At 40.4% G+C, this 24,022-nt stretch overlaps 3 protein-coding genes across 4 annotated transcripts; all 3 read right to left on the bottom strand.

The window, feature by feature from the left end:
* Positions 1 to 1,756: 1,756 nt before the first annotated feature.
* Positions 1,757 to 7,749, bottom strand: LOC4325749 (protein LONG AFTER FAR-RED 3). Of its 2 annotated transcripts, none has more exons than XM_015757221.3 (16): positions 7,518 to 7,749; positions 7,240 to 7,375; positions 7,000 to 7,139; positions 6,701 to 6,802; positions 6,499 to 6,571; positions 5,859 to 5,965; positions 5,663 to 5,786; positions 5,064 to 5,258; positions 4,662 to 4,747; positions 4,460 to 4,567; positions 3,996 to 4,091; positions 3,817 to 3,915; positions 3,626 to 3,700; positions 3,091 to 3,222; positions 2,895 to 3,010; positions 1,757 to 2,327 (listed from the first exon to the last, which is right to left on the bottom strand). In XM_015757221.3, exons 2-16 carry the CDS (start codon positions 7,322 to 7,324, stop codon positions 2,153 to 2,155), a joined length of 1,713 nt encoding a protein of 570 aa, XP_015612707.1. In that variant the 5' UTR covers positions 7,325 to 7,375; positions 7,518 to 7,749; the 3' UTR covers positions 1,757 to 2,152. The 2 variants fall into 2 exon arrangements, with proteins under 2 accessions (XP_015612707.1, XP_015612708.1); XM_015757222.3 differs by having other exon boundaries at positions 2,895 to 2,970.
* A 1,525-nt stretch (positions 7,750 to 9,274) lies between these two features.
* On the bottom strand, positions 9,275 to 17,239 carry LOC4325748 (uncharacterized). The gene is made up of 18 exons (XM_015764568.3): positions 17,114 to 17,239; positions 16,774 to 16,967; positions 16,435 to 16,674; positions 16,011 to 16,157; positions 15,287 to 15,365; positions 14,471 to 14,654; positions 13,952 to 14,017; positions 13,343 to 13,579; positions 13,045 to 13,251; positions 12,624 to 12,927; positions 12,391 to 12,550; positions 12,188 to 12,296; positions 11,648 to 11,783; positions 11,483 to 11,538; positions 11,107 to 11,406; positions 10,909 to 11,031; positions 9,828 to 10,529; positions 9,275 to 9,679 (listed from the first exon to the last, which is right to left on the bottom strand). The coding sequence occupies exons 2-18, from the start codon at positions 16,904 to 16,906 to the stop codon at positions 9,509 to 9,511; spliced, it is 3,354 nt and encodes a 1,117-aa protein (XP_015620054.1). The 5' UTR covers positions 16,907 to 16,967; positions 17,114 to 17,239; the 3' UTR covers positions 9,275 to 9,508.
* Positions 17,240 to 19,546: 2,307 nt separating this feature from the next.
* Positions 19,547 to 22,951, bottom strand: LOC4325747 (two-component response regulator ORR4-like). The gene is made up of 5 exons (NM_001401488.1): positions 22,437 to 22,951; positions 22,199 to 22,302; positions 22,005 to 22,082; positions 21,813 to 21,883; positions 19,547 to 20,351 (listed from the first exon to the last, which is right to left on the bottom strand). The coding sequence occupies exons 1-5, from the start codon at positions 22,540 to 22,542 to the stop codon at positions 20,012 to 20,014; spliced, it is 699 nt and encodes a 232-aa protein (NP_001388417.1). The 5' UTR covers positions 22,543 to 22,951; the 3' UTR covers positions 19,547 to 20,011.
* Positions 22,952 to 24,022: the final 1,071 nt, after the last annotated feature.

Raw genomic sequence — 24,022 nt, 5'->3', positions numbered from 1 at the left:
TGGTCTGGCTTGGTCAGCGGTCAAAGGCGATGGCTTTTGAGACGGAAGCGGGTCACGTGGCAGCTGCCGATTGGGCCGCGGAGGGGGAGAAGCGAGTTGCGCGTGCGCATCGTCGTTGGTCGGTGTCGCCGATCGGGTTGGATCCAACCAGATATTCAGAATTTCAGATCAGATGCACAGTAGTACAGTTGCAAGTTGCAACTAGAAGTTGCCGATTAATTTGACAGCGCCTGGCTGCAGGCTGCTACCGCACTCCAACGCCGACATGGCAGGTGTTTTTTTTTAAAAATCTTGTTCCAAATTTGGAGCTGACTGAAGAGAGTTTTATACTCCGTATTATGGGTATGAGTTCATTTATACTCCTATGTCACTTATCATCGATTTGTTTTCGGACTTATTCACTTTGTAGCTATTTTCAACCATTACAAAATTTAACAATTCCCATAATTTTAGCAAATTAACGATATTGTTAAGTTTTGGTAGGATAGACTAAGTGTGATGTTGCTAAATTATTTATACATGATCAATATTTTGTAACAAACTAAATACCATTATATATTTATCAATTTTACTGAATAATGTTATGATTTAAAATGAAATCAATCTGAGCGTGTCATCTTTTAAAATTTACGAGTTCTAAAACGAACCTAACTAACTGTATGTAACATGCTCCAGCCACAGTAAACACACAAAAGAAGAAAATGGCGTGCGAAATTTGTCCCAAAAAATCCATCTGGCTAACAGCGCACTGTTTCACTTTCACCTAGCCTGCCGACTTCCTACCGTAGACTACCATACGACTGGAACGACCAGTAATACTAACTTTTAAGTAATATATAATTTTAGCATATGCAACTCGCGTCGCTGTGATGATGCGCGTCTTAATTTACAGTTCTTGTTGCCGACTAGTACTACACTACTACTCCTTGAACCTAATCCAGTCCAATATTCATGGCACCCGTTGTCATCGTCAACACCAAGTAAACTGTGGGCGAGACGAGAGCCCTGTACTTTGATCTCCGGTGGCTGCAAACCTTTACAAGTTGTGTTCTATGATTACCGGTGCCAAGTTCAGAGCATCAGTCAAACGTAATCTGTTATTACTAGTAGTACTACTTCTCTTAGAAAATATAAAACGTAACCTGTTACGTAGTATACGTATACTTCTCTCTCCGTCCGTATCATTTTAAGTGTAGTTGTAGGTTTTCGTATCCAACTTTTGATCGTTCATCTTTTTTTTATGATTAGTATTTTTTTGTTATTAGATGATAAAACATTAATAGCACTTTATGTATACTTTATTTTTTAAAATTTTTAAATAAGATAAATGTTAAATGTTAGAACACAAAGATTCACCACTGCACTTAAAATGGAAGTAGTAAGATCAGAGCTGTTTCAATCAAAGATCAGTCTGGCCAACGCTGACGCCTTCATTCAGAAAAGTGGCTTGGCTGGCCTTCGTCAAAAGGGAGAAGCAGTCCGAGTCTCCCCTGTCTACTCTACCGGTTGTCACGTTGCGGTTTACGCAGCACGTGCAACTTGTGCAGAAACGGGCCGCGCGTGACGCAGATGCCTCGTCGTGCCTACCACGCCTTTTTTCTGGAACCGTGAAGTTGGAAGGTGACTGCAGTCTGAGTAAACACACAGAACATTTCAACTGGTCAAATCCCAGCTGCAACTGGGACACTTCTTTCCACTCTGCTATCCAAATATCCATTTCAGCTCGAAGAATAGTATCGCTTTAGATGGACGACCGTTAGCCACAATAACATTTCATTGGCACACAGATGTTGTATGCTGTCGACTTTGCTTATGACAATTACAGTACTCCCTATCCACAAATTTAAGAGATTTTGGCTGTGTATCTCTAGACAAGTGTTTGTTCAAGTACATACTAAAATCTCAGATGTTGTATGCATATGACAATTACAGTATTCACTGTCCACAAATTTAAGAGATTTTAGCTGTGTATTTGGACAAGTGCTTGTTCAGGTAAATAGCTAACTTTGCATATGACAATTACAGTACTCCCTGTCAGCAAATTTAACATATTTTGGCTGTGTATCTGGACAAGTGCTCGTTTAGGTACATAGCTAAAATCTCTTGTTCAGGTACTCAACCTAGAGCACAGTCAGTCGGTCACCTAATGGGATCATGGATAGGCCTGCTTGCCGTTCACATATGTTGCCAAGACGTGGTCCGTTATGTCGCTGCCGAACTCGTTCCATGATGTGCTAGGCAGGATCACAAAATCGGCGTACTTTCCTTCAGATAGGCTGCCCAAAACATGGTCAAGGAAGCAGGCATAGGCGGCAGATATAGTATGTCTGCGTGGAGGATAAATCCATCAGCAGGGGCACCATGACGTGTAATTGTAAACAGCAGGGTATTAGTGCAAGAGAAGGAAACAAATGAATGAGTCAATGATATCTCCATGAACGCAATATGCTAGCCGGTTTATCGTGATAGGTAATTTCACATTTAAACTACGTCAGCCATGAATAGGAGTATAGGACAAAGCTATCATTATGTATCAGAATTAAACTACTATGAATGGCATGTGAGGCCCTATTTGTCATTGTCACAGCAGATGGTATTTTGGCGAACCATTGTTCAAAGAATCGTATTTTGGCATCCTTATTTTCTAGTTATAGGTTGAAATATGTTTATGGAATGCAGATCCTAGTAGTGTGACGAGAACATTTCCATGTTGTCATGTGAAAAACAGTAAAACAGCATTACACGTTGCACGATCTAAAAACTGGCTTCATCTGTGAAGTGACTAAAGTGTTTAGGGTTTTAATTCAGAGAGTTATCCAGTGGCATTTTACTCGAGTACGAAGTTTGCAATGGCACATTCATGAACAAAAATATTTGGCCAAAAATAGACTTACGCTTTCAGAGAATCATCTAGAGATAAGCGTTCCGCAGGGATCCAAGGGACTTCCCATCCAACAGGTTTGCGGGATACTGCAGTTCGAATAGCTTGTAATGGATTAATATCTGAAACCTGTAAATGTGTACAATTAATTATCTATAGTCTACAAAATAAAAATCAAATTTTATTCTTAAGTTTCAGGAAACACATACAGGCCAATCAGAACCAAAAGCCAGATGTGCACCACCATCTAATAGTGACCGAAAAGAATAGGAGCTTCGCTCAGCTCGTTCTATCCCAATTTTCTTCCCAGCAGAATTGGCATCATCTAATATATGATCAGGCTGGCAAACAATAAGCAAATATTTCAGAAGATGAAGATCGTCGTCCATACTTTTAACTAGCGGGACAAATTGTTGCAATGTAAAATTACTTCCCAGCCTTAATAGATGATGTTTTAGAAAGTTTCACTTTTAGTTTTTGGAACCATATTAGTCTCTTGTCGGAGTAGTGTTAGACAGTTTGTACAATCAATGGATCCTTTATATAAGTAGGAACAATACTTTCCAATAATTCTTAACAAACTATTTATTAACTTAGTCTCGTTCTACTCAAACATTACCTGAATTAACTGAAGATGTCAGCTATATGATAAACAACCAAACAATTAAAATGTCATAAGGTAACAAAAATAAATTGTTTCTATAGCGGGTATACAAGATAAAGCAGTGGAAGGAGATACATGACCTGCACAGATGCAATAATACCATGTTTGCCAAAGCGCTTGGCTGCACCGGGAGCAAGGTGTTGAGCATGCTCAATCTGATTTAGCACACAACTTTCAGTTCGAATTCCATTCAGCATATTTAACTTTTTGAAAAGAGTGAGTCTGAGGACAGGGGAAAAAAAAACAGTTACGCTATACTATAAGAACATACCCGGAATCTATGATCCTTCATTCCATTCAAATCAACCACCTTCTCATACATATCGAGTAGCATATCATTGGCTTTATCTCCAATTGCATGTATGGCAATCTGAGAAAAAGATTGGTTCAACTTTCTGGATTGATGATAATCAAAATTTAAGCATGCCTGTACAAATGAAAAACATGTACCTGTAGTCCTGATTTGTCTAATTCTAATGTTGTATTGAGCAGATAATCCATGTCAACCAATTGGAGACCATAACTTCTAGGATCATCCTTGTAGTGCTGTAGAATTCATTCGACACTTATTTACAAGAATTGAAAGTTTCAGCAGTCAGAAAAGAAGAACAGGAAGTTTAATGATTGAACGTAGGTATGAATGGAAAAGTTACATCTGACATTAATTGCGAATTAAAAACTCCATTAGCAAATAATTGTAATAGTTTCCCTTCTCCATGTTGACTCTATTTGCATATAATATGGAGCAACGAGGTAGCAAATGGCCATGCTCTAACTCTAAGCTCTAGGATAAAGCAGTGTAGCCATGGTGAACACCAAAGCATTTCTGTGCACCCCAAATATACTACAATTACAACTAGGTACAAGTACTTCAGTACAGCAAATGTAGTCAAACAGTACTCTTCACTACTTACCTCATAGAATAAAGCACTGGAAGAACCCAAAGAACCATCAAGGAAAGCTTTAACACCACCTAGATGAATCCATTGACTTAACATCCGACCTTTTTCATGGATAAGGTCCTAAAATCAAGAAATGTATAAGTACAAGATATATTCACATAAAGGTAAAGCGAGTAAGATAGAAGAGCTAGGTACACATCATGAAGCGGCTTACATAAACACGAGACCATGTGGGCATGGGGAAGAATAAGCAAACTCTCATAATCATTGTTTCGACAGAATGAGCCCATTCATATATATCTGTATTAATGGAAACGTAGTACTTGCATCAAGGGGTACACATAAGGTCATAGATGGGATAAAAGCAAAAGTGGATCCATAAAAATGGTACAAAAGTATAACATACAATTTCACCAGGGATCATCTAAAATATCACTTAAGCTTTACTGCGACTTGTGCAATACAATACAAGTTTTTGCTCCAACTACAATTTTTTTTTTGGGACTGAATACAAATATTTCATATTGTCAAGTAGTGAGTAGATATACACAAAGGATGTTTCATATCTGAGTTGCATTTCTCAGAATAGCGATATAAAGCAAGTGGTACAGTATACCTGTAAAATCTTGCCAGACTTGCTTTTCTGACTTTCCAGGGAAATAACTTCCAACATCAACAACAGTAGTCACCCCCCTCATTAGGGCGTGTCTACTTGCCCTAAGAAGAGCATCTCTCCTTTCATGGATAGAGACTTCTGAGATAACATCAAACACAAGCTTCATAGCAGCATCAACTAGAAGACCGGTAGGCTCTACAAGCAATGATGTGGATCAGATAATTTGGTCACTCCTTTTACTTAATCACAGGAATGAATAATCCATATTTTGATAGTGAAAAACGGTCCTTCGAAAGAGTAATCTATATCTCATATTGAAGAATGATCCACTGAAAATGTCATACAGGGACCATGATAATATTTTGGAACTATATAAAAAGCTTCTTACCAGGTACATGTGAACACAATTCACTATATTTGCAATTTAATTAACTGACTTGAACTTATAGTTCTTTTTTGTCAGTGAGACATTTTCTGTATTTTAAACTAGCAATTTCTGCATGCTCGCTAAATTGGTAATCTTTAGTTCAAGATTAACCATAGAAAGTACTGACAAATAAAGGTAAAAAAGGGGCTATGCTAACTTTTATAAAGGTTACCTCCTTCAGTTGTTCTCATAATAGTTCCACCAACTGGATTGTTTGTGTTTTTGTTGATCCCAGCCATTCTCATAGCTAGTGAATTGGCTATTCCCATATGTCCATCCATGCGTGAAAGCCAGACCTGCAGTTCAATAAGTTACTGATACACCTTCTGTCATGGCTTCTCAAAAGAGGAGCAAGTTTGAAAACCCACAGGATTATCAGGAGATATATCATCCAACCAAGCAGCAGTGGGGTAATCACCTCCCCAAAAATCATTGTTCCAACCTCCTCCAAATATCCATTGCCCAGGATGCTTATCTGATCAGAAGATAATTCTCAGGTTCCTATCAAAATTGGTTTCTGAAAAAAATCCTAGAGATACTATGAGCAATGCATTATTTATATGCTAAAGTTTCACAAATTTGAACCGATCGAGTGTATTAAGACGATGTTTCATATCTTCAAGTAGACTAGGCACAAGGGTTTTTTTATTATTATTTTTTTGTTTATTTGCCAAGAAGGCATTTATGGATGAACTAAAGTGAAGACTGGAGTTGATCAAAATCATTCAAATATGAATAAAAATAATGTAGATCTGCAGAAGAACTTAGGTTTATATAGATTAGCAGTTTTTGAATGACATCTGTTTTTGACTGCCTTTATGCAAAAAGTGTCATCTCATCACTCATAATTCAATACACATGTACTAAATCTAATTAATTATGTTGTGTAATCATCCCCCTGATTCATGTTGTGTAAAGTCATATATCATGCTAAGAAGCAAGATAGATTTTTAAAAAAGAAAACAGAAAGGCTAAAACAGGAGAAGGAACAGTATAGTCGTTCGAAACCTTTGACAGCTTCCTTGACCCTGTTGATGAAATCATCTTTGCTTGTAACCCCTCGAAGTGGCACCCGCGCTAACTACAGGTGAGTTCACAAAACAGCATCACAAAACAAAATATACTGCAAACAAATTTACCTAATCCATTACTGTACTTGCAATATCACAGTTTGGCCAAGCCGAATGCAATGGTAGATAAGTGGTATTACCTGCAACCCACCATCAATGAAGTGCACATGGGAATCAATGAATCCCGGAAGAACAACATTTCCACTAAGATTCAACTCCATTGTGTGTCTACCCTTCAACTCCTGCATAGTGCATACATAGCCTCAAACATTCAGAGAAAAGCAAAAAGGTACAAAAACATGGTTCATTGGTGCTTATATAGCAATGAAGCAACGAACATTTTTTAAAAAAAAAATATTGCAGTTACTCTCTGAAGTCTGAACCTAAACACACACCAAAATGAGAAGGAAAAAAAAAGCAGCAACGAATTGAACACGACCTTAACAGAGTAGTATCCGCCCACGCGGAGCACGCGGCCGGCGCGTACGGCCATGGCTTCGGCGAACGGCATTGCGGGGTCGGCGGTGTAGATGGTGGCATTGGCCAGTATCATGTCAGCGACGGCTTCCCCCAAATCCCCTGAGGAGCGCAGATGCAGAAACAAATTAGTTCAGTTCACCGTGACAGATGCGTTCGTGTAAGAGTGGAAGCGAGTAGCAGAGATGAGTAGCGCGCGTACTCGACAGGTCGGAAGCAGGGCGGAGGAGGAAGATGGCGGCGGCGATGGCAACGCCGGCGGCGAGGAAGGCGCTCCGGGTGGACATGGCGCTCCACGTGACCTGCTCTGTTCGAACTTCTCTCTCTCCTCTCTCTTCCTGAAACAATCAGAATACAACCAAACCAAACCAAACCAAACCAACCAAACGTGTCAGTGTCATGGCATGGCTTCAGATAAGAAGAGAAATCAGGAGCGGTTTGGTTGACAAAAAAAATGAAATGAGATTGAATCCAGCTTACTGAATCCACAGCCTACGATTTCGACGAGGCTGCAGGCGGAAGCAATCACCGGCGGCGGCGCGGCGGCGCTCGCTCTCAAGGGAGTGGAGTTTCTGGATTGTCGCCGGAGCTGTGGGAGAAGCAGAGGAGACGGAGTCGGGGCGGCCGCCGTGTGGGTTCGCCGGAGCTCCGCCGCCGCCGCCGCCTCGTCCGGGGAGTCCGCGATCCCTCGCCGTGTGAGGCAGCCTAACACAAAAAGAGCGAAAAGAGGGGAGGTATCTTCCGAAATATACCACCGGATCGTGGCCGCACACGTGGCTATCCAACGGTTACTAGGAATCCAATCCTAGTGCTACTTTCCAAATTACCCCTGTTTTGGGTCGCCATCAATGATAACGAACTCTTATAAGTTTTTTTGAATTTCGATACAGTACCCCGGTTTTGGGTCGCCATTAATGATAACGACTGTCTCCAACAAGTGACTCATAAGGGCACCCAAACCCAAAATAAGTCTCCGATAGTACTATTTCAGCCTCCAATAGAGTACCTATACAGAAGACCCATTTTGCGTGCTATAAGAGGCATAATCTAAATCCGAGTATTCTCTCTCCTGAAGACCTATTTACATTAAGGGTTATTTTTTAAGTCTTATTGTTGGAGAAGACCAAAAATACTGTAGCGCTATGCAAACGTGAAATGGGTCTTGTATTTTAGGTTTCATTGTTGGAGATAGCCTTATAAGTTTTTTTTTAATTTCGATAAAGTCTACGGGATACTATTTTGACCACTAATATCTACTCCCTCCGTCCCATAATATAAAGGATTTTTAGTTTTTGCTTGTAACGTTTGACCACTTGTCTTATTCAAATTTTTTTGAAATTATTATTTATTTTATTTGTGACTTACTTTATTATCTACAGTACTTTAATCACTACTTTTCGTTTTTTATATTTGCAAAAAAAATTGAATAAGACGAGTGATCAAACGTTGCAATCAAAAACTCAAAATCCCTTAAATTGTGGGACAGGGGGAGTATAATAGTAAGATGTTTTAAATAAAAATGTTACATATTATAAAAGTTACATCAGTTTTATATGATTGATCTTTTTTATTTTTTACTATTAATAATCAAAGTAAAAAAAATGTTTGATTTGTTATTATTCTAAAAATATTTATATTTTATAACGGAGGGAGTAGATTTTTTTTTAAATCCCCCGATTTTACCATCTCGTACGGTTTTTTTCCTTCCTATTATGAGGAATTTCACTCTTATCATTGAGCTTAATGGATTCAAGAGACATGATGAGGTTAGGAGACACGCCATACCTATACCCGCAATGGCTAAATGTTTCTACTTAAATACCAACACTCGTCGCGGGTACAAAATCGTCCCTATACCCAGTTCATGCGGGTAACGGGTACCCAATGGGTACCCATACCCATATAATTGACTTGTAGCATTTATTTTGTATTGTAATTAGCCATATTTGAACTGCAAATCATCAATATTTTTTTTCTGTAAAAAATTCTATAGCCACATTACATAATTAAGAAATCAAATAATAATTTCATATAACTAGACTAGAACAATGCTTAAGATGTGAAAGGAGTTTTATGTTATGATTTAATAGTAGTTGAGATTTATCTTATTCATAGTTTTAGGCTCAATCTACGGGATTTTTCACCCACAGGTTTGTGGGTATGGGTGGGTAAAGAATATAACCATACCCACGTACCCAATGGGTAAGAATTTTCGCCTATCAATAGACCCATAAGTATAAGAGTTAGAACATAATTAGCTTCTAATAGAGTAAAAACCCATCGGGTATCAGGGTCATGGGTCCCCATTGCCATTTATAGGAGAAATTGACACTGTAGTCAAGATTGAGGAATAGCATCAAGCTCGCTCGCTTATTTCACAGTCGACAAACAACCTGGTCATTGCAGCCGGTAGTTTACAGGAGCATATATACGTCTCTGCTTTATTGCCTCACTTGCCCATCTCAGACGGATCAACAGGGTAGCTGAGAGTGGTAGATGTCATGGCACGACGACGACGGCAGCAACGGGCACAGCCTCACCGAGAAGGCGTATCTCGCCGGCGGCAGCAAGTACTGCTCGTGCACGCACGGCGACCAGCTGTCGTCCCCTCCCAGCCCCATGTGCTTGTGATCAAGATGCACCTGCAACACAAACCCAATTTCTCTCTGAAATCATCGCCAAATCACAATCAAAAGTTGTTATCGGTACAATTCTATCATCATCTTAATGTAATTCGTTGAGTTCAATAAAGCTTTTGTTTATCTAAACACAGTGCAAATGCGAACCCACCTCGATGTCGTCTCCCTTGACGAGCTTGTGGTTATGCGTCGCGCGGTCGAGCTCCGCGGCGCCATAGTAGCTGGCGCTCACCTGCATCGGCGGCGACTCGCCGTAGGCCGACGCGAAGAGGCCGAACCCGTCGGCGTCCTGGAGCGCCACCCACCGGACGTCAGCCCGGCCGCCGCACTCGCCGGGGACAATGTACGGCACGTGCAGCTCGTCGACGCCGCTCTCGTACACGCCGACGTGCGCGGCGGCCTTCCGGTCCGGGTAGCACTCGAATGGCCCCCTCCCGTACCATTTTGCACGGCTCAGGGACTTGTCGGCGTTGAACACGACGCCGACGCGAGGAAGAGGAGGCAGGTCGTTCTTGGGGCTCACCTCGTAGTCCAGGATCACGTCGCCGGAGTCGTAGATCCGGCCGCGCATCTGCACCCGGAAGAGGACGGACTCGGATTCGTCTGAGAGAGAGGTTTCATCAGGCTTTGGTTGATTCCCAGGAAGACCGTAGTAGATGGTGGAGATCTCGACGGTTTGGTCTGGCAATTCCTTCAGAGAAAACTGGCTGCTGTAGAACGAGATGTTGTCGAGAGAAGCTTCTCTCCATCTTGAAACATAGGGCTTGGTGTAGAAGCCTCCCTTGTCGTTGTCAGTTGGTGTTCGCCAAAAGCATGGGTGTATTCCCTTGCTCATAAGCTCAATGTTGTTGACCTACGGTTCAGAGGAAGTATAATGAGTTCCAGATTTTGATAAGGAAATTAAAACTGACAGTGTATATAAACAGTCTGGAGCAAATTTCAAAACTTGGCTAAGTTTGACAGAGTAACAAGACTCCGCAGAAACTGCCGATGGGAAAGCTCGTCTGCAGTTACTTTCAGTTCAAACAGAAAACTAGTACATCAACAATTTTGGAGTTCAGACAAATGTAGCTATTGCGGATTAAACCAAACCATAAAAGGGAAAACAGTTCGTTAGATTGCAAAGAAAAATTGCTTAGATCAAAAAGGTATTACTTCCTAGATCAAAGATGATCAAACAAATATGCAAACAGAACAATAAAGCAAAGGAAACCCATCCATTTTAGTCTCACCTTCCAACTATCGATTGTTCCTGAAATACTGTTTACTTTGATTTGCCAGGCATTACTTTTGCTGATGAGTACATGATCACCAACACGTTCCGAAACCAAAGAGCTCCTGGGCAGTGCTATCGCCTGAAAATGGTAGTTAGCTGGAAGAATAAGACAATTCAGAAGAAGTAGCAACCAAAATGAGGTTGAAGAACGTACATGAGGGACAAAGCCTTTTTTCGGAGGTAAACAAATTTGTGCTGAAGCCAAGATATGGCCATCTTTGGCCCATTGTGTTTGGTACCTCAATTTCACGTTAATGGACAAAAATATTTCTTTTACGACACAAGTACTCCAAATAGTAAACCAAGGTGATGACTTCATATTGATCAGATGAGTACTCTGTGGTGCTATGGATGGGACATTAAGTGAACCAGAGCCCAAAGCACAGCCATCTCCTTGAAGTAGCCAACTGAAGTCCAAAGCTTCTGTTGTCTCAAAAAAATGTACGTTTTCAATCTGCATGATAATAATAAATCATTTAGATCAACTACGTATGCAAGAAAACAGCTCAATAAATGGCAACCAGAGTTACCTTAAGCATGTTATCCATCATTGTTATTTTGATAGGCTGGTATAAATATTTAACTTCTGCAAAACCAGAGTCAATTCAGTAATTAGTATCACATCTAGAAATAGGAAATAGGGATCTTATGTTCACAACATATATTAACAAAATAAACATTGTATTTCGAGTTACCATGCACAGCTGGGTGAATTGTCCGATCAGGCCATACAATGCCATTAAGACAAAAATTCAAGTCATTTGGAGTGTCTCCAAAGTCGCCACCATATGCCCAGTTTTTAGATCCATCAGCATCTTCCTTTAGTAAACCCTGAAATGAACATTGGAGAATAATATTGTGAAAGTAGCTTACAGCATTTATAAACAGGTAGAAGTCAACGGTCAATTTTTTTGGCACTTCACTTTTGTGTACCATTGTTCTATATTAGCTTGACAGCCTTGACATTGACTTATGCTATGATAAAAGTCTTATGCAAATGCAACCTCTATGTAGCAGAAGACAAAGAAAGTTAACTTTTACGGCCATGTATCTATTTTATCGAATAAACAAAGAATCAAAGAACCTGGCCATAACTTGATTTACCGCTCCACCTAGGAAACCTCGCATATGGATCCCTTGCAGTCTTAAACAATAAACATGCAAACAGAAATTCCAGGGGATGGCATGCTAAAATGCAAATAAAAGGGGCTTAAGAAGTGAAAATTGTTTGTAACCTGATCGACCCAGTCCCATATAAAACCACCTTGGAGTCCAACAGTGTTGTCTATGGCCATCCAATATGCATCAATATTTCCATTACTGTTTCCCATAGCATGTGAATATCTTGAAAACAAAATGGAAAATTTTCTTTAACATTTCTGGAATTTTAATACAAAAAAGGGGAACAAGTTAACATGTGAGGCTGCATTGAACATACTCGCAAAGAATGAGGGGCCTATTTTCAGAAGGGTCTTGTGCGATCTTAAGAATATCCCAGACACGCATGTACATTGGGCATACAATATCAGTGGAGGATGTTCTAGAACCACCTCCTTCATAATGGATGGGCCTTGTCGGGTCCTTTCCACGAATCCAGCCTACAAGAATGTGATCTCTTAGATGCGTCAAAAAATATCATTAACTGAACTATCACAGTGAAGAATATTTTACCAGACATGGCTGAGTGATTTGGTCCATACGAAGATTCATTTCCCAAGGACCATACTATAATGCATGCATGATTCTTGTCTCTCTCCACCATACCAACAACACGATCAAGCATAGCACTTGCCCAGAAGGGTTCAAGTGTAGGATGTTTGAAATGGCTAGATTCATCAAAGCCATGCGTCTCGATGTTGGCTTCATCAATTACATAAAGTCCAAAAATGTCACACAGCTCATACCACCTTGGATGTTGGGGATAATGGCTGTTTCTAACAGCATTAATGTTGTTTTGTCTCATCAAAACCAGATCCTGTCACAAATAAATAAATAGTTAATACCTGAAAACAGCCTGGGAGAAAAAAAAACGAGCCAAAGAGATAGTAATACGAAATGTCTTCAGATATGACAGTTGACAGAAGAGAGCTACCTTAATCATGCAAGCTTCTAAATTTGTCTTTCCAACACGTGGATGATGCTCATGTCTGTTGACACCTCTTATTACAACAGGACATCCATTGACAAGCATCTGCTTGTGTGCCAGGACGACATTACGGATTCCTACTTGGCATGATTCACACTCAATGAGCTTCCCGTTGGAATCTTTAAGGACAACAACAAGAGTGTATAAGTTGGGCTGTTGGAAAGAAAATATAGTTATAAGACAGTTTCAAACAGTACGATTGAAATAAAAATTAATGATATTTCCCTTGTATTAGATCTCTTACATGTTCACTAGACCAAAGTTTTGGATTTTCTACTTTTCCACCAAGAACATAACCATGAAAACCATAACAGTGTTTTGGTCTTGAAGCTGGCTTCAACTTCAAATTGGCCACACTAGCAGCAGACATATCAGAAGTTAAAACATCAGCAGGTCCATAATTGTCATACAATGTTGCTTCAATAGACAAAGTTGAGACATGCTCCCGATCCTGCTTTTGTGAGTCAATTTCCACCTCAACCTGGCATATGGAACGGCACAAACCTTTTGAAGTAGTGGAATTGCCAACCCTATCTTACTTTTGTTTTGGGAATGCTGATTCAGAAGTACAGTAACTGAATACAAATACAGAACAATGAGATTGAGTGTTTACTGGACTCGTGCATCAGTCAGCACTATACCATCTGGACTATTGAAATAGGCAGTTTGCTATTAATAATTAATAACATTATTATAATAAATAATCTTGAAGCTTACATTAATATTCTGACCCAAAAGAATGGATAGGAAACGGCAAGCAAAAAAAAGGTTTGCAACCTTGTACACTATTCCTGTATTTGCACTATCATGCTGCAGAAGTGCACAACCCTGCACGCATAGCTAGCACAATTACCTCAATATCAGCTACACGGAAGCCTTCATCCAAGGTTGCTTTGAAAAAATAATCTGTAATAAAGATCTGTAAACAAAATTTTAGCTTGTTAACTAGCATTTCCATGGATGATAAGGAATCTCTTCAAGAAGTAAAACAGATGTAGAAAATCACAAATGATGTTGCAGTGTGCATGTCAGGAGTTTGACAAAAAGAACATGTTAATAATATGACCTATTGTCAACCAATGCCAGTGGAATAACAATCTTTTTCTGACTTAAATATTTGCTTCCATGAGTATTCAGGTCTAATCAAGTTCAACAAGTTAAGACACCCCTTTTTTTCACTGTAACTGTGTATACCGTGTTTTCTTGTTAGAGTGAGCACATGACAGTGGATTCATGGTTATGTAGTTGTTATTATATTAAAGTACTAAAACCCTGAGACGAAGAAAATGTCATAAGCTCAGCTAACCATTCACTTCATTGCAAAAGGGAAAGAATTCGTTCAATATTGCATGAGCAAAACTAGAGAAGTAACCTGTGGCTTTGATACTAGTAGAACATCCCTGTGAATACCAGATAGCCACCAATGGTCCTGGTCTTCAAGATAGGAACCGTCACTCCACCTCATCACTTGAACAGCAAGAACATTTTCCTTTTCTGAGTCACAAGGATGGCAGAAATCTGTGATCTCAAACTCAGCAGGAAGCCTGCTGTCCTGGCTGCATTAACACATCAAGCAAACTGTTTATTCTCTAGATGAACAGTCTATTTTCTACATGACCATGTTAGTAAAATCATCATCCCTCAAGAAGTCTAAACACCTTTAATTTTGTAATATTCAGTAGAATAGCAGTCCATAGTCCATCATAAAATACAAAATCAATACAATCGAGCTACTAAATAGTCCAACTAAACCATAGTCAGAAGAACAGAGTGTCATTTCTGATAACAGGAAGACACAAGTAGAAGATTTAGGGGAAATCCAGGATTCTTGAAAATAAGTATATTTTGGTGATTCCAATTTCCAAAGATGATAAATGAAAAATTTGAAGAGGCCTATATGTACCAAAATTATGGATCCTATTCCATGTAGTTTGTGCTGCCAAAACTATTCATGCATTCCATTCTGCTATCTAAGGAAACTTTTAGTGAGCACAAGCAAATGTTGAGTCTGATAATCATATAATCGAAGAAGATAACAGACTTGATAAAACCAATTAGCAGTAAACACGTGAAAAGGGAAGTAGTTTTCTTTTATAAATGGTACTAACTTGATAGATCACTGGAACATTTTTCAGAAATTGAGAAAATACAAGTAATAAATCAATGCAATGCATTGTTTGTGCCATACCTATATCCAACAGGAACGCCGTTTACCCAAGCAAAAAACGCTGAATCAACAGCTTCAAAGTGCAACAAGATTCTTCGACCTATCACAATCAACCCAGAACTGTTTAATATAGAACAGGAACATTAGGGGACAACAGTCAAATGCCAGCTGCATTACTGTGATTATTAGAGAAAAAAAAGACACTATGCATGCATACGAGAAAAGTTTAGAGCATGTCATAAGAAGCATCAAACACTGCACCATACACACAACATATACTCTGTCAGAAAATCAAATATGTGAGAGAGTCCAAGGCGATAATCAATAACTATACCACCAATAAATTCTTCAACAAATGCACAGTAGGATTTGGTAAGTCCTGGATAGGGAACTTGACGACAGGGTAGTCACTATTAACATTTTATTTTTAAGCTGATGAAGCAACTATAGTTAAAATCCTCTCTTGATGTTGTTGGCACTTGTCACTAACAAAACTTCAATTTAATGAACCCTGACGTTACCATCAGCAGGGCACAAAGAAATCTAACTTTCTTGAGCATATCAATCATATTTTGTATTATTCTTCTTAGATAAGGATGTTTTTGCTAGCTGCAATGCAACAAGGAAAACCATAGCAGAAAGGGGAATCCATTTTGGACTTTAAAACATGGTCACTGGCCCCTTTATGACTTGCTGTGCATAAGAACAGAAGAATAAGAAAACGAATGATAAGTACATATCATACCTTTCCACTCTTTTGGGATGCGAAAAACCGTCCTATAACAGCCAGTAGGATTATCATTTGGCACAAATGGCGGGTTCATGGTGAAAGGATAAGTGACATTTGTGTAGATTGGACGGTCAAACCCATGCATTTGCCAGTTTGAGGGAACTGCAACCAAGCACATGTTCGTTTGAGTATAAACTTCAAACGATATGAACAATAAGAGGAAATTCTAGAATATTTGTCATGGAACATTTTGACTAAATGACAGTAAAATGTCTTGTTTCAAGTGTATAAAACACTAGAAGCTAGAAGCTTTACAGTGAGACTGAAATAATAGCTGATGCTATATAAGCAAACACTGAACACTACTGACTAAAAAATGAGAACAATATCAACTAAAGGCATCTAATAAAAGCAAGTAATGATGTAGTAGCATGCATGCCTGGCAAAGCCTCCCAATCTGAATCATTGAAGTAGGCATCATAGAATTTCTCTGGAACAGATTCTGGCGAGGAAGCCAAAAGGAACTTCCAGTATCCACTTAGAGTCTGGACATATGGCAAGCCCTTGGACCAAAACGCAGCACTTTCCAGGGCACCACGAACCGCGTCATCATTCCAAACAGCAGAGTCAGAATTAAGATAGTTCACATTCCTCCGTTCATGCCAATACTTGAGGGCTCCTATTGACAAGAGAAAACAAATCAATCCGAAAATCACTGTACAACCAAATCTTCTATCTACCTACATAGTGGTTCTGGGTTCAGTGCTGCAATCTCTACCTTCAGGTGTGTCATGTGAGCGCAACGGCACATGAGCCTCCCGCTTTCTCCACCTAAAGAATGACGGGTCCTCCCAGGGTTTATGCGGAAGATTCTTGGCGGAAAACAGTGCACTGGCAGAAGCTACAGCCATTATGGTCAAAGATTTATACCCCCTTTCCTCCGATTTTTCACAGGCACATATCCCTCCCCTCCTGCAGCAACATGGAGATGAAACTCGATAAGAAGAACACCTCACCTCACTCGCCCTAAACTATTTTCAGGTGAAAACAGACTGTTGTTTGTTTCTAGTACTAAGGTTAAGGCGAAGAGATGAGAAAGAGGATGTGCGTGTGCTCACCGGCGGCGGAAGCAGCAGCAGGACGGCGGCGGGAGGGATGCTCGCCGGATGGAGATCGGCGAAGGCGGCGGGCGAGGAGACGGGGAGGCGAGCGATCTGTTGCTGCCGATCAAGTTGGAGTGGATTAGACAGACAAGTGTTCCAAAGGTAGAAGAAACTGCAGAATCTGGGCCCCACCTGGCAGTGACCATGGAACCCAGCTTTGAGCGGCTGGGTGGGCCCGGTCCCATCGCTGTCGGGTTCTATTACGTGAGTTCGTATGGGCCCAAGCCTGGGAATGGAATATTCTCTTTTTTTTTTCCGAACTTGGCCAGAGATTAATTAGCTGGGTTCTGGGCCTTACCTTTACTTCGGCCCCGGGCTAAGCCCACCAACTGTAAAATCGTATAAACGAGATTACTTACGTACTCCCTCCGTCTCAAAAATATAAGCATTTTTAGCACAGTGACAAGTCAAACATTTTTAATTTTGACTATTAATAAAAAAAAATCAATCATATAAAATTGATGTTACTAGATTTATTATTAAACAAACTATCATAATATGCAACTCTTTTTATTTAAAACATCTCACGGATATTATTGATCAAAGTAGCATCTCGGAGACTGTGTCAGGGTCCAAAAATAATTATATTTTGGGACGGAGGGAGTATACAAGAAAAACAAAATTTATTAAGTTGGACAGATGATGAAAAGAGTAAATTATACTCATGTTACAATAACACCCACCAAGTTGTTCTACTAGCACGCTTACTTCTCATGTGTCTTGTAGTAAATTGTACTTACATGTCAAGTTGATTTCTCGTGAATGTATTTTACTCTTCTCAAAATATGAAGAAAAGTTAAAATAAGAAGTAGAATAAAAAAGGCAAAATTTACCACAAGAGATCTAAAAATCATGATATTTGTTGATATGCATCTTAGCCTAAGGAAAAAATATGTAATTTGCTAAGAAACACCACATTATTTTTTTATCATTTCCATCCTGTTTTGGAAAGATAAATATATTTCAAAATGATCATAATGTTCGAACAGGATCATCTGAAATTATTATTTCCAACAGGATCATCTGCGCTCTGGGCTTTACATTCACTTTGGCCCCGGGCTAAGCCCACCAACTGTAAAATCGTATAAACGAGATTACTTATACACATAGAAAAATAATATTTCATGAAGTCTGACAGATTCTGAAATTATAAATAAAAAAGAGTAAAATCAGAGGGTGAAAAAAAAAGGTCCAACAAAATGGAAATAAAAAAAGGGAGAATAACAAAACGGTGAGTTAAAGAAAAAAATCAGTCGGCCATTTAGCAATTTCCGTTGTTTATTTTTCTGCGTCACCATCTCACGGATGCAAGCAAACAAGGAGTATATAAATTATAAAATCCTAAACATCCACGAAGAGAAATATCATTGGCACAAAAAAGTGTCATTAAAGAGAAACGAAGATTATTAGTCAGACACCCGGAATCTCATCTAGGTTGTACTACACTTGTGTATCCCCCAACCCAAAAAAAAAGGGCTTCAGAAAAAAAGCATAAAATGACAAGCATGGTACACCAAATCTTCCTAGCTTCTCCATGCAAACACAAACAGTACTAACAGCAAGGCTGTCATCACAAGCAATGAATTCCCTTTCCTCATGCCAAGCCAAATGGACCACCGGCAAATTGCACAAGTTGGACGGCAAAAAAATTGCAGCAAAATCGCAGGCAGATGCATGGGGGGCTAGCTGATTAATAGCTGCGTGACTGCATATGAATGCCCAATTTTCTATTGGGGGCATTGTGATCAGTCAGATCGGAGAGATCTCCGGGTAATATTAGCTTATTCGATCCGGGATGATCCTGCCAGATCCTGCCTAATTCCCAGCCAACCACCAGTCGCCGGGTTAGTTTGCTTCCATGCCACAAATACCCAGCATTTGCAGCACCACGCAATAATCAAATTTAATCTGAACGCTCCATAATGCAGCTACACACAACAACATTGCCAGTTTGGCACACGCACGAGCACTGATCATCTCTCTCTGCTTGCAACCTAATCCTCCTGAATAAATTACGCAGCGGATAGATTGATTAGCAGCTTGTTCGTCGGAGAAACCTTTGATTTTTTTTTTTGCGTGTGTAGTAGATTTGGATTGGACGTACATCAATCAAGAAGAGCGGGGGCCAGTAGAGATCCGAGATCGTCTGCCTCCATTGTCACTCAAGATGAAAGGGACGAGTCGTACTCGTAAGCTGGCTGTGCTGCTGCTGTGCTGGCCTGACCCAGCAACTTAACTGTTCTTCTCCCTCTTTTTATCACTCCAAACAGCGATCAAAAGATCTTGCATGGTTATCTGAATCGAGCTATAGGAGTATACACTAAATTCAGCAGAAAGGAAGAACTTTTTTTAACATAATGGCAGAAAAGAAGAAATGGTAGTACTTCAGAAAAAATGAATACATGGACAATTTGCAAAAGACCAGTTGGTTGGTCCATCAATCTGCTAGACAATTCATAGTAGCAGTAGCACTTAGCTTTTTCCTCTCCAAGTTCAAACAAAACACTAGTCAGCTTGAATAATAAGCCTTAAAATTAGCCTAAAAGCATCCAAGGTGCTGCCTTTATCTACAACTTCCCCTTCCATTTCATTCCCACAACTCCTTTTCTAACGAACACCACTTGGTGCCATGGTGTTCCTTTGGCACAACAAAATTTGTGGATCGAAGCAAGAGCTAGTGTAAAAGTACGTGGACTTTCCTTTCACCTCAAACTACTAATTAAGTAAATTAATTAAAACCCCCAGGAGCTAATGGTTCCATACTTCCATGAGCAGCTCCATAAAAAAAATCAAAACAGAAAAAGAGGCCAAAATCATTTCTTAGTTGGGGGGATTCTAATTAATTCAGTTTCATCAGGTCTCCACTGCAAGGCCGCTGCTAGTGGAGGACAATCTTGGCTTCGTCCTCTGATCAGGTGAGGAGATGACCTCCTGCTCCATTGCAGCCGCCTTCCTCTTGCTGCTGCCGCTGCAGCTGCAATCACTGATGATTCCATCGGTTTGAGCTGTTGCAGCTTCAGCAATTGCAGCTGCTGAGGCTGCAGCTTCATCTGGTTTGTGTGGCGGCTTATCTGGTGCAGCAGCAGCCATGGGCAGCTGCTGTTTCCTTTTGAGCAGGTGAGACTTGAGCTTCTTCATGTCAGCGAGCTTGACAGGTTTCAGGAAGAACTCCTCTGCACCATCTTCCAAGCACCTGAAATTTTGTGAAGCACAAATCTTTAGCAATATACAGGAAGCATTGGGAACAGAAGAGGATCTTGCAAGGACAAACACTCAAAGAACATGTCAGAGATCTTTGCTAGGACAAGGAAAAGATCTGGTCTTTTGATTTCAGGACTCTTTTGACTCAGCCCCATTTCATGTCCTCTTTAATGCAAGCCCCAATTTTTTGACCACCTGAAAGCGACCTCCCAAAAATGAACCCCAAAAAAAAATCCATTTTTTTGCAATGAATCTTTTTTTGGTGTGTCTGAAAGATTTTGTGAGATCTTGACCCACCACTACATTGGCATTGAGAGGAACCTTTCCTATGCTTTACATCCTTGTCACCAAGATATGCAATCTATGCATGAAAACTCCATGCATTCATTGCCCCCGTTGCATTACTACTAGTACTACAACAGCATCAACGGAGAGAGCTGTTGTGAGGGGAATCCCCGGACTTTTCTCTCGCCCCTTTCTGCCATCAAATCACAATGCTATTCCACTCTTTTGTTCATATCTGAACGGCCAAATCTTCAACATTTGGCTTCTTTCAGATTACTTGTAATAATTTCACTACAACCTAGCGGAAATTCTTAGGTAGGGACTTTAAAAGAACATTTCAAAAAAATAAAACTTTCAACTAGGTTTCAGGGTTCAGACTTTCTCAGTTTTGCGAGTTTTAGACAAACCTGACGCCCAGCCTTTTACTACCAGGCACGAAAACTAGAGGGGTAAAGTTCTGAATCTTTTACGGAGTGGTAGCAATTATGAAATCAATCCCAAAGTCTGAACAGGCTCTTTGCACACATTAAATAATCCCTTGGGCATTCAAGTCTTTTAGGCAAAAAAAACTGCTATGATGCCATTATATTCCTTCTGTTCCCCAACCCCATGTTAAGCAGATCCTCTAACTTAACTGCTCATGCAGTTGAGTCACTGACATGTGGGTCACACTTTGCTATGGCCCACATCTCAGGGAATTAACTGGGATCCCTTTCCATGTCTCACATACGGAGTATGTACCATGTTTGTTACTGTTAAAATCAGATCCAGGAAGGCACCAAAAACAGTACTCCCTCCATTTCAAAATATAAGACATGACTACCCCTAACCTAAAGACCAAGAAATAATTATTATCATCTTGTAGTTTGGATCATCATAATAAATACAATGCATGGGGGCCATAGTTAATGCATCATGCCTTATATTATGAAACATCTAAAAAAAATAGATGTGCCTTATATTATGGAATGGAGGGAGTAAAAATAAACAATCTTTTTCGTTTTCTACCTCAGCAATGCATACCAATATCATGAACTTAAAATAAAAACAATCATCATAAAAGCAGGGACCTTGGTAGATTTGTAGGAGTATGCCTCATGGACCAGCAGCAATAATTTCCAGGATAAGCTAAAATAAGGGGACAGCTCAGATAGAATTTTCAGCTCACCTGTTGATCCTTGCAGGCACATTCTCAGAAGACATGATCACAACTGGTATGTCCTTCAATGAAGATGATCCCTGTACCCCCAAAATGAACAGCAAAAGGAACAAATTTTACTCCACTTCCAGCAACAAAAGGACCCAAGATTTATGAATGCTCAGAGGATAAGAATTCAATTCTCTGCAAACAAAAACTTACCTTCACCCTCTTGAGCAGATCATACCCTGTCATGCCAGGCATGCAGTAGTCAGTGATTATCAGGTTGACATCAATCTCCTGTACCAACAGTTCAGAAAACCACATGGTTAATTTCCTGGATTGCAAGCACAGCAGAAGCCAATTCAAAAGAAACATGAAACAGAAAAAAAAAGAACAAGATCTCATTCACTGACCTGATGGTCAGGTGAGGAGGAAGAAGGTGAAGAGGAGGAGTCATCACCCTCATCCCTCAATCCAAGCAGCTCCAAGGCCTTGCTCCCAGAATCCACAGTGGTCACTGCACCAGTAGCAAGCAAGCAGAGAATTCAGAAGAAGAAATGAGAAAAAAAAAAAACAAACCAAACATTGAACACAAAACACAAACATCCCACCCAAATCCAAGGTCAAGAACATCATTTTTCACGCACTCACCTTGGTAGGACGAGTTCTTGAGCAGCATCTCGATGAGCTTCCTGTCGATCAGGCTATCATCCACCGCGAGGACATGGAACCGCGACTCCGCATCAACCACCGTCATGGCGAGACAAGAACCAGAAGAAACCCTGAATAATTGAAGAACCCGCAGAGAAAAAAGCCTCTGTTCCTCTCTTCTCCAGGGGCTCAATCAAAGCATATCAAACCACCAAGAAGTCTTCTCCTGGTGATTTCTTTCTTGCTGCCGCGGCAATGGAGCTAGGGAGAGGAAGCTGATGATGATGGGTGTGGCTGGCTTGGCTAATGCGGCATCTCGAGGATATAAGCAAACTACCCACCGCATCACACCGCGGCCACCTCCACCTCTTCTTCTTCCTCCTCCCAGGAAAGCAAGATCCGACCAGATCACACACCCGAATCTCCACAGCAAATCGCCTCCATGATTTCCTCTTTTCTCTCTCTCCTCCGGTGGGCTTGAGCTGCTCTTGGCTTTGGTGGATGGCAATGCGAGCGAGAGGGAGAAGAAGCTAAGCTGCTGATTTTAGTAGCTCGTGCTGCTCCGATCGGACGGTGACGAGGCCTTTGAGATTCGTGCAAGGGCGCCACGTAGGAGAGGGGAGCCCATCAGCCCATGGTTTTTTGGTTGCGAAGATTTGCTTGTTGCTGGCCGTGCAATCGTCCTCCAATATGCGTTGTCAGTTAATTAGCGGATTGATGATAGCTATCACACGAACAAAAACAGGCGAACGGCCGGAGAAAACAGCGGATTAGTGCGTGACAGTGACAACGACCCCGCGATTTTAATGACCACTGTTTTCTGGCAATAATGTCTGCGACGACATGGGATTTTCTGAATAATTCCTGTAGTAGTAGTAGTAGTAAATAAATAACGAAAGTTTGGAGCTGATTGATCAAACACATGAAGTAATTTTGCACTGTATTTGCACAGAAACAATAGTAGTAGTAGTAGATGATTTGAATTTGGTGTATACAAAATCGGTGCAGTTTTGTAACGTAAATCGTACGGAACGGGGGTTAGCGTCCAACGCCGTACACGGCTTCAAAACGGAACGGAGCAAACACAACACAGGGGTTCTTCTCTTCCGGTCCACACCCCTCTCATGGTGGACCCCACCAAAATCCCGGGGAGAGATCCGCTGACGTCACGCCCCATGCCTTTGCCAACCCCGATCCATCCATCCATACATGTCAACATGTGTGTATGAATACGTACGGTCTCATGTGTTGGATGGTCGCACGGTCCCTCGTCTACTCATCTACCCTATCTCTTGTATTACTACCGTCTTAATTACCCATGGTTTACGACTTTAAGAGAGTAATTAGTCATCAACCTATGCAAGGAATGAGCTAGGTTAATTTTTGTTATGTTCTGCAGGAGTGAAAATTAAGGTTCCCCTAGTCTAAACTAGCCGAACGGGCTACACAATTCTTATACCGAGTACTCAAGTAGTAGTATGTATAGTTGGTTCCATACTCCCTCCTTCTTAAATTGATCATCATATAATAGAATCAAAATTTCTCAAATTGATCATCATATAACCGTATGGATATGAATTTTATAA

The sequence above is a fragment of the Oryza sativa genome, chromosome 1 (genome assembly GCF_034140825.1).
Source record: "Oryza sativa Japonica Group chromosome 1, ASM3414082v1".
In the NCBI taxonomy this organism is placed as follows: Eukaryota; Viridiplantae; Streptophyta; class Magnoliopsida; order Poales; family Poaceae; genus Oryza; species Oryza sativa.
Note: the sequence above shows the minus strand (reverse complement) of the source record. Positions and strands in the feature narration are given on the sequence as shown.

Coding starts and splice junctions, on each gene's coding strand:
- LOC4325749 (XM_015757221.3), bottom strand. CDS start 7,324: ATGTCCACCCGGAGCGCCTTCCTCGCCGCCGGCGTTGCCATCGCCGCC. Junction 4,568..4,661: donor CCACATGGTCTCGTGTTTAT/GTAAGCCGCTTC, acceptor TCTTGATTTTAG/GACCTTATCCATGAAAAAGG. Junction 3,223..3,625: donor GTATTATTGCATCTGTGCAG/GTCATGTATCTC, acceptor ATTGTTTGCCAG/CCTGATCATATATTAGATGA.
- LOC4325747 (NM_001401488.1), bottom strand. CDS start 22,542: ATGACGGTGGTTGATGCGGAGTCGCGGTTCCATGTCCTCGCGGTGGAT. Junction 22,303..22,436: donor CAAGAACTCGTCCTACCAAG/GTGAGTGCGTGA, acceptor CTACTGGTGCAG/TGACCACTGTGGATTCTGGG. Junction 20,352..21,812: donor GTGCCTGCAAGGATCAACAG/GTGAGCTGAAAA, acceptor ACAAAATTTCAG/GTGCTTGGAAGATGGTGCAG.
- LOC4325748 (XM_015764568.3), bottom strand. CDS start 16,906: ATGGCTGTAGCTTCTGCCAGTGCACTGTTTTCCGCCAAGAATCTTCCG. Junction 14,655..15,286: donor GGCGTTCCTGTTGGATATAG/GTATGGCACAAA, acceptor GTGTTAATGCAG/CCAGGACAGCAGGCTTCCTG. Junction 14,018..14,470: donor TACTAGTATCAAAGCCACAG/GTTACTTCTCTA, acceptor TTTTGTTTACAG/ATCTTTATTACAGATTATTT.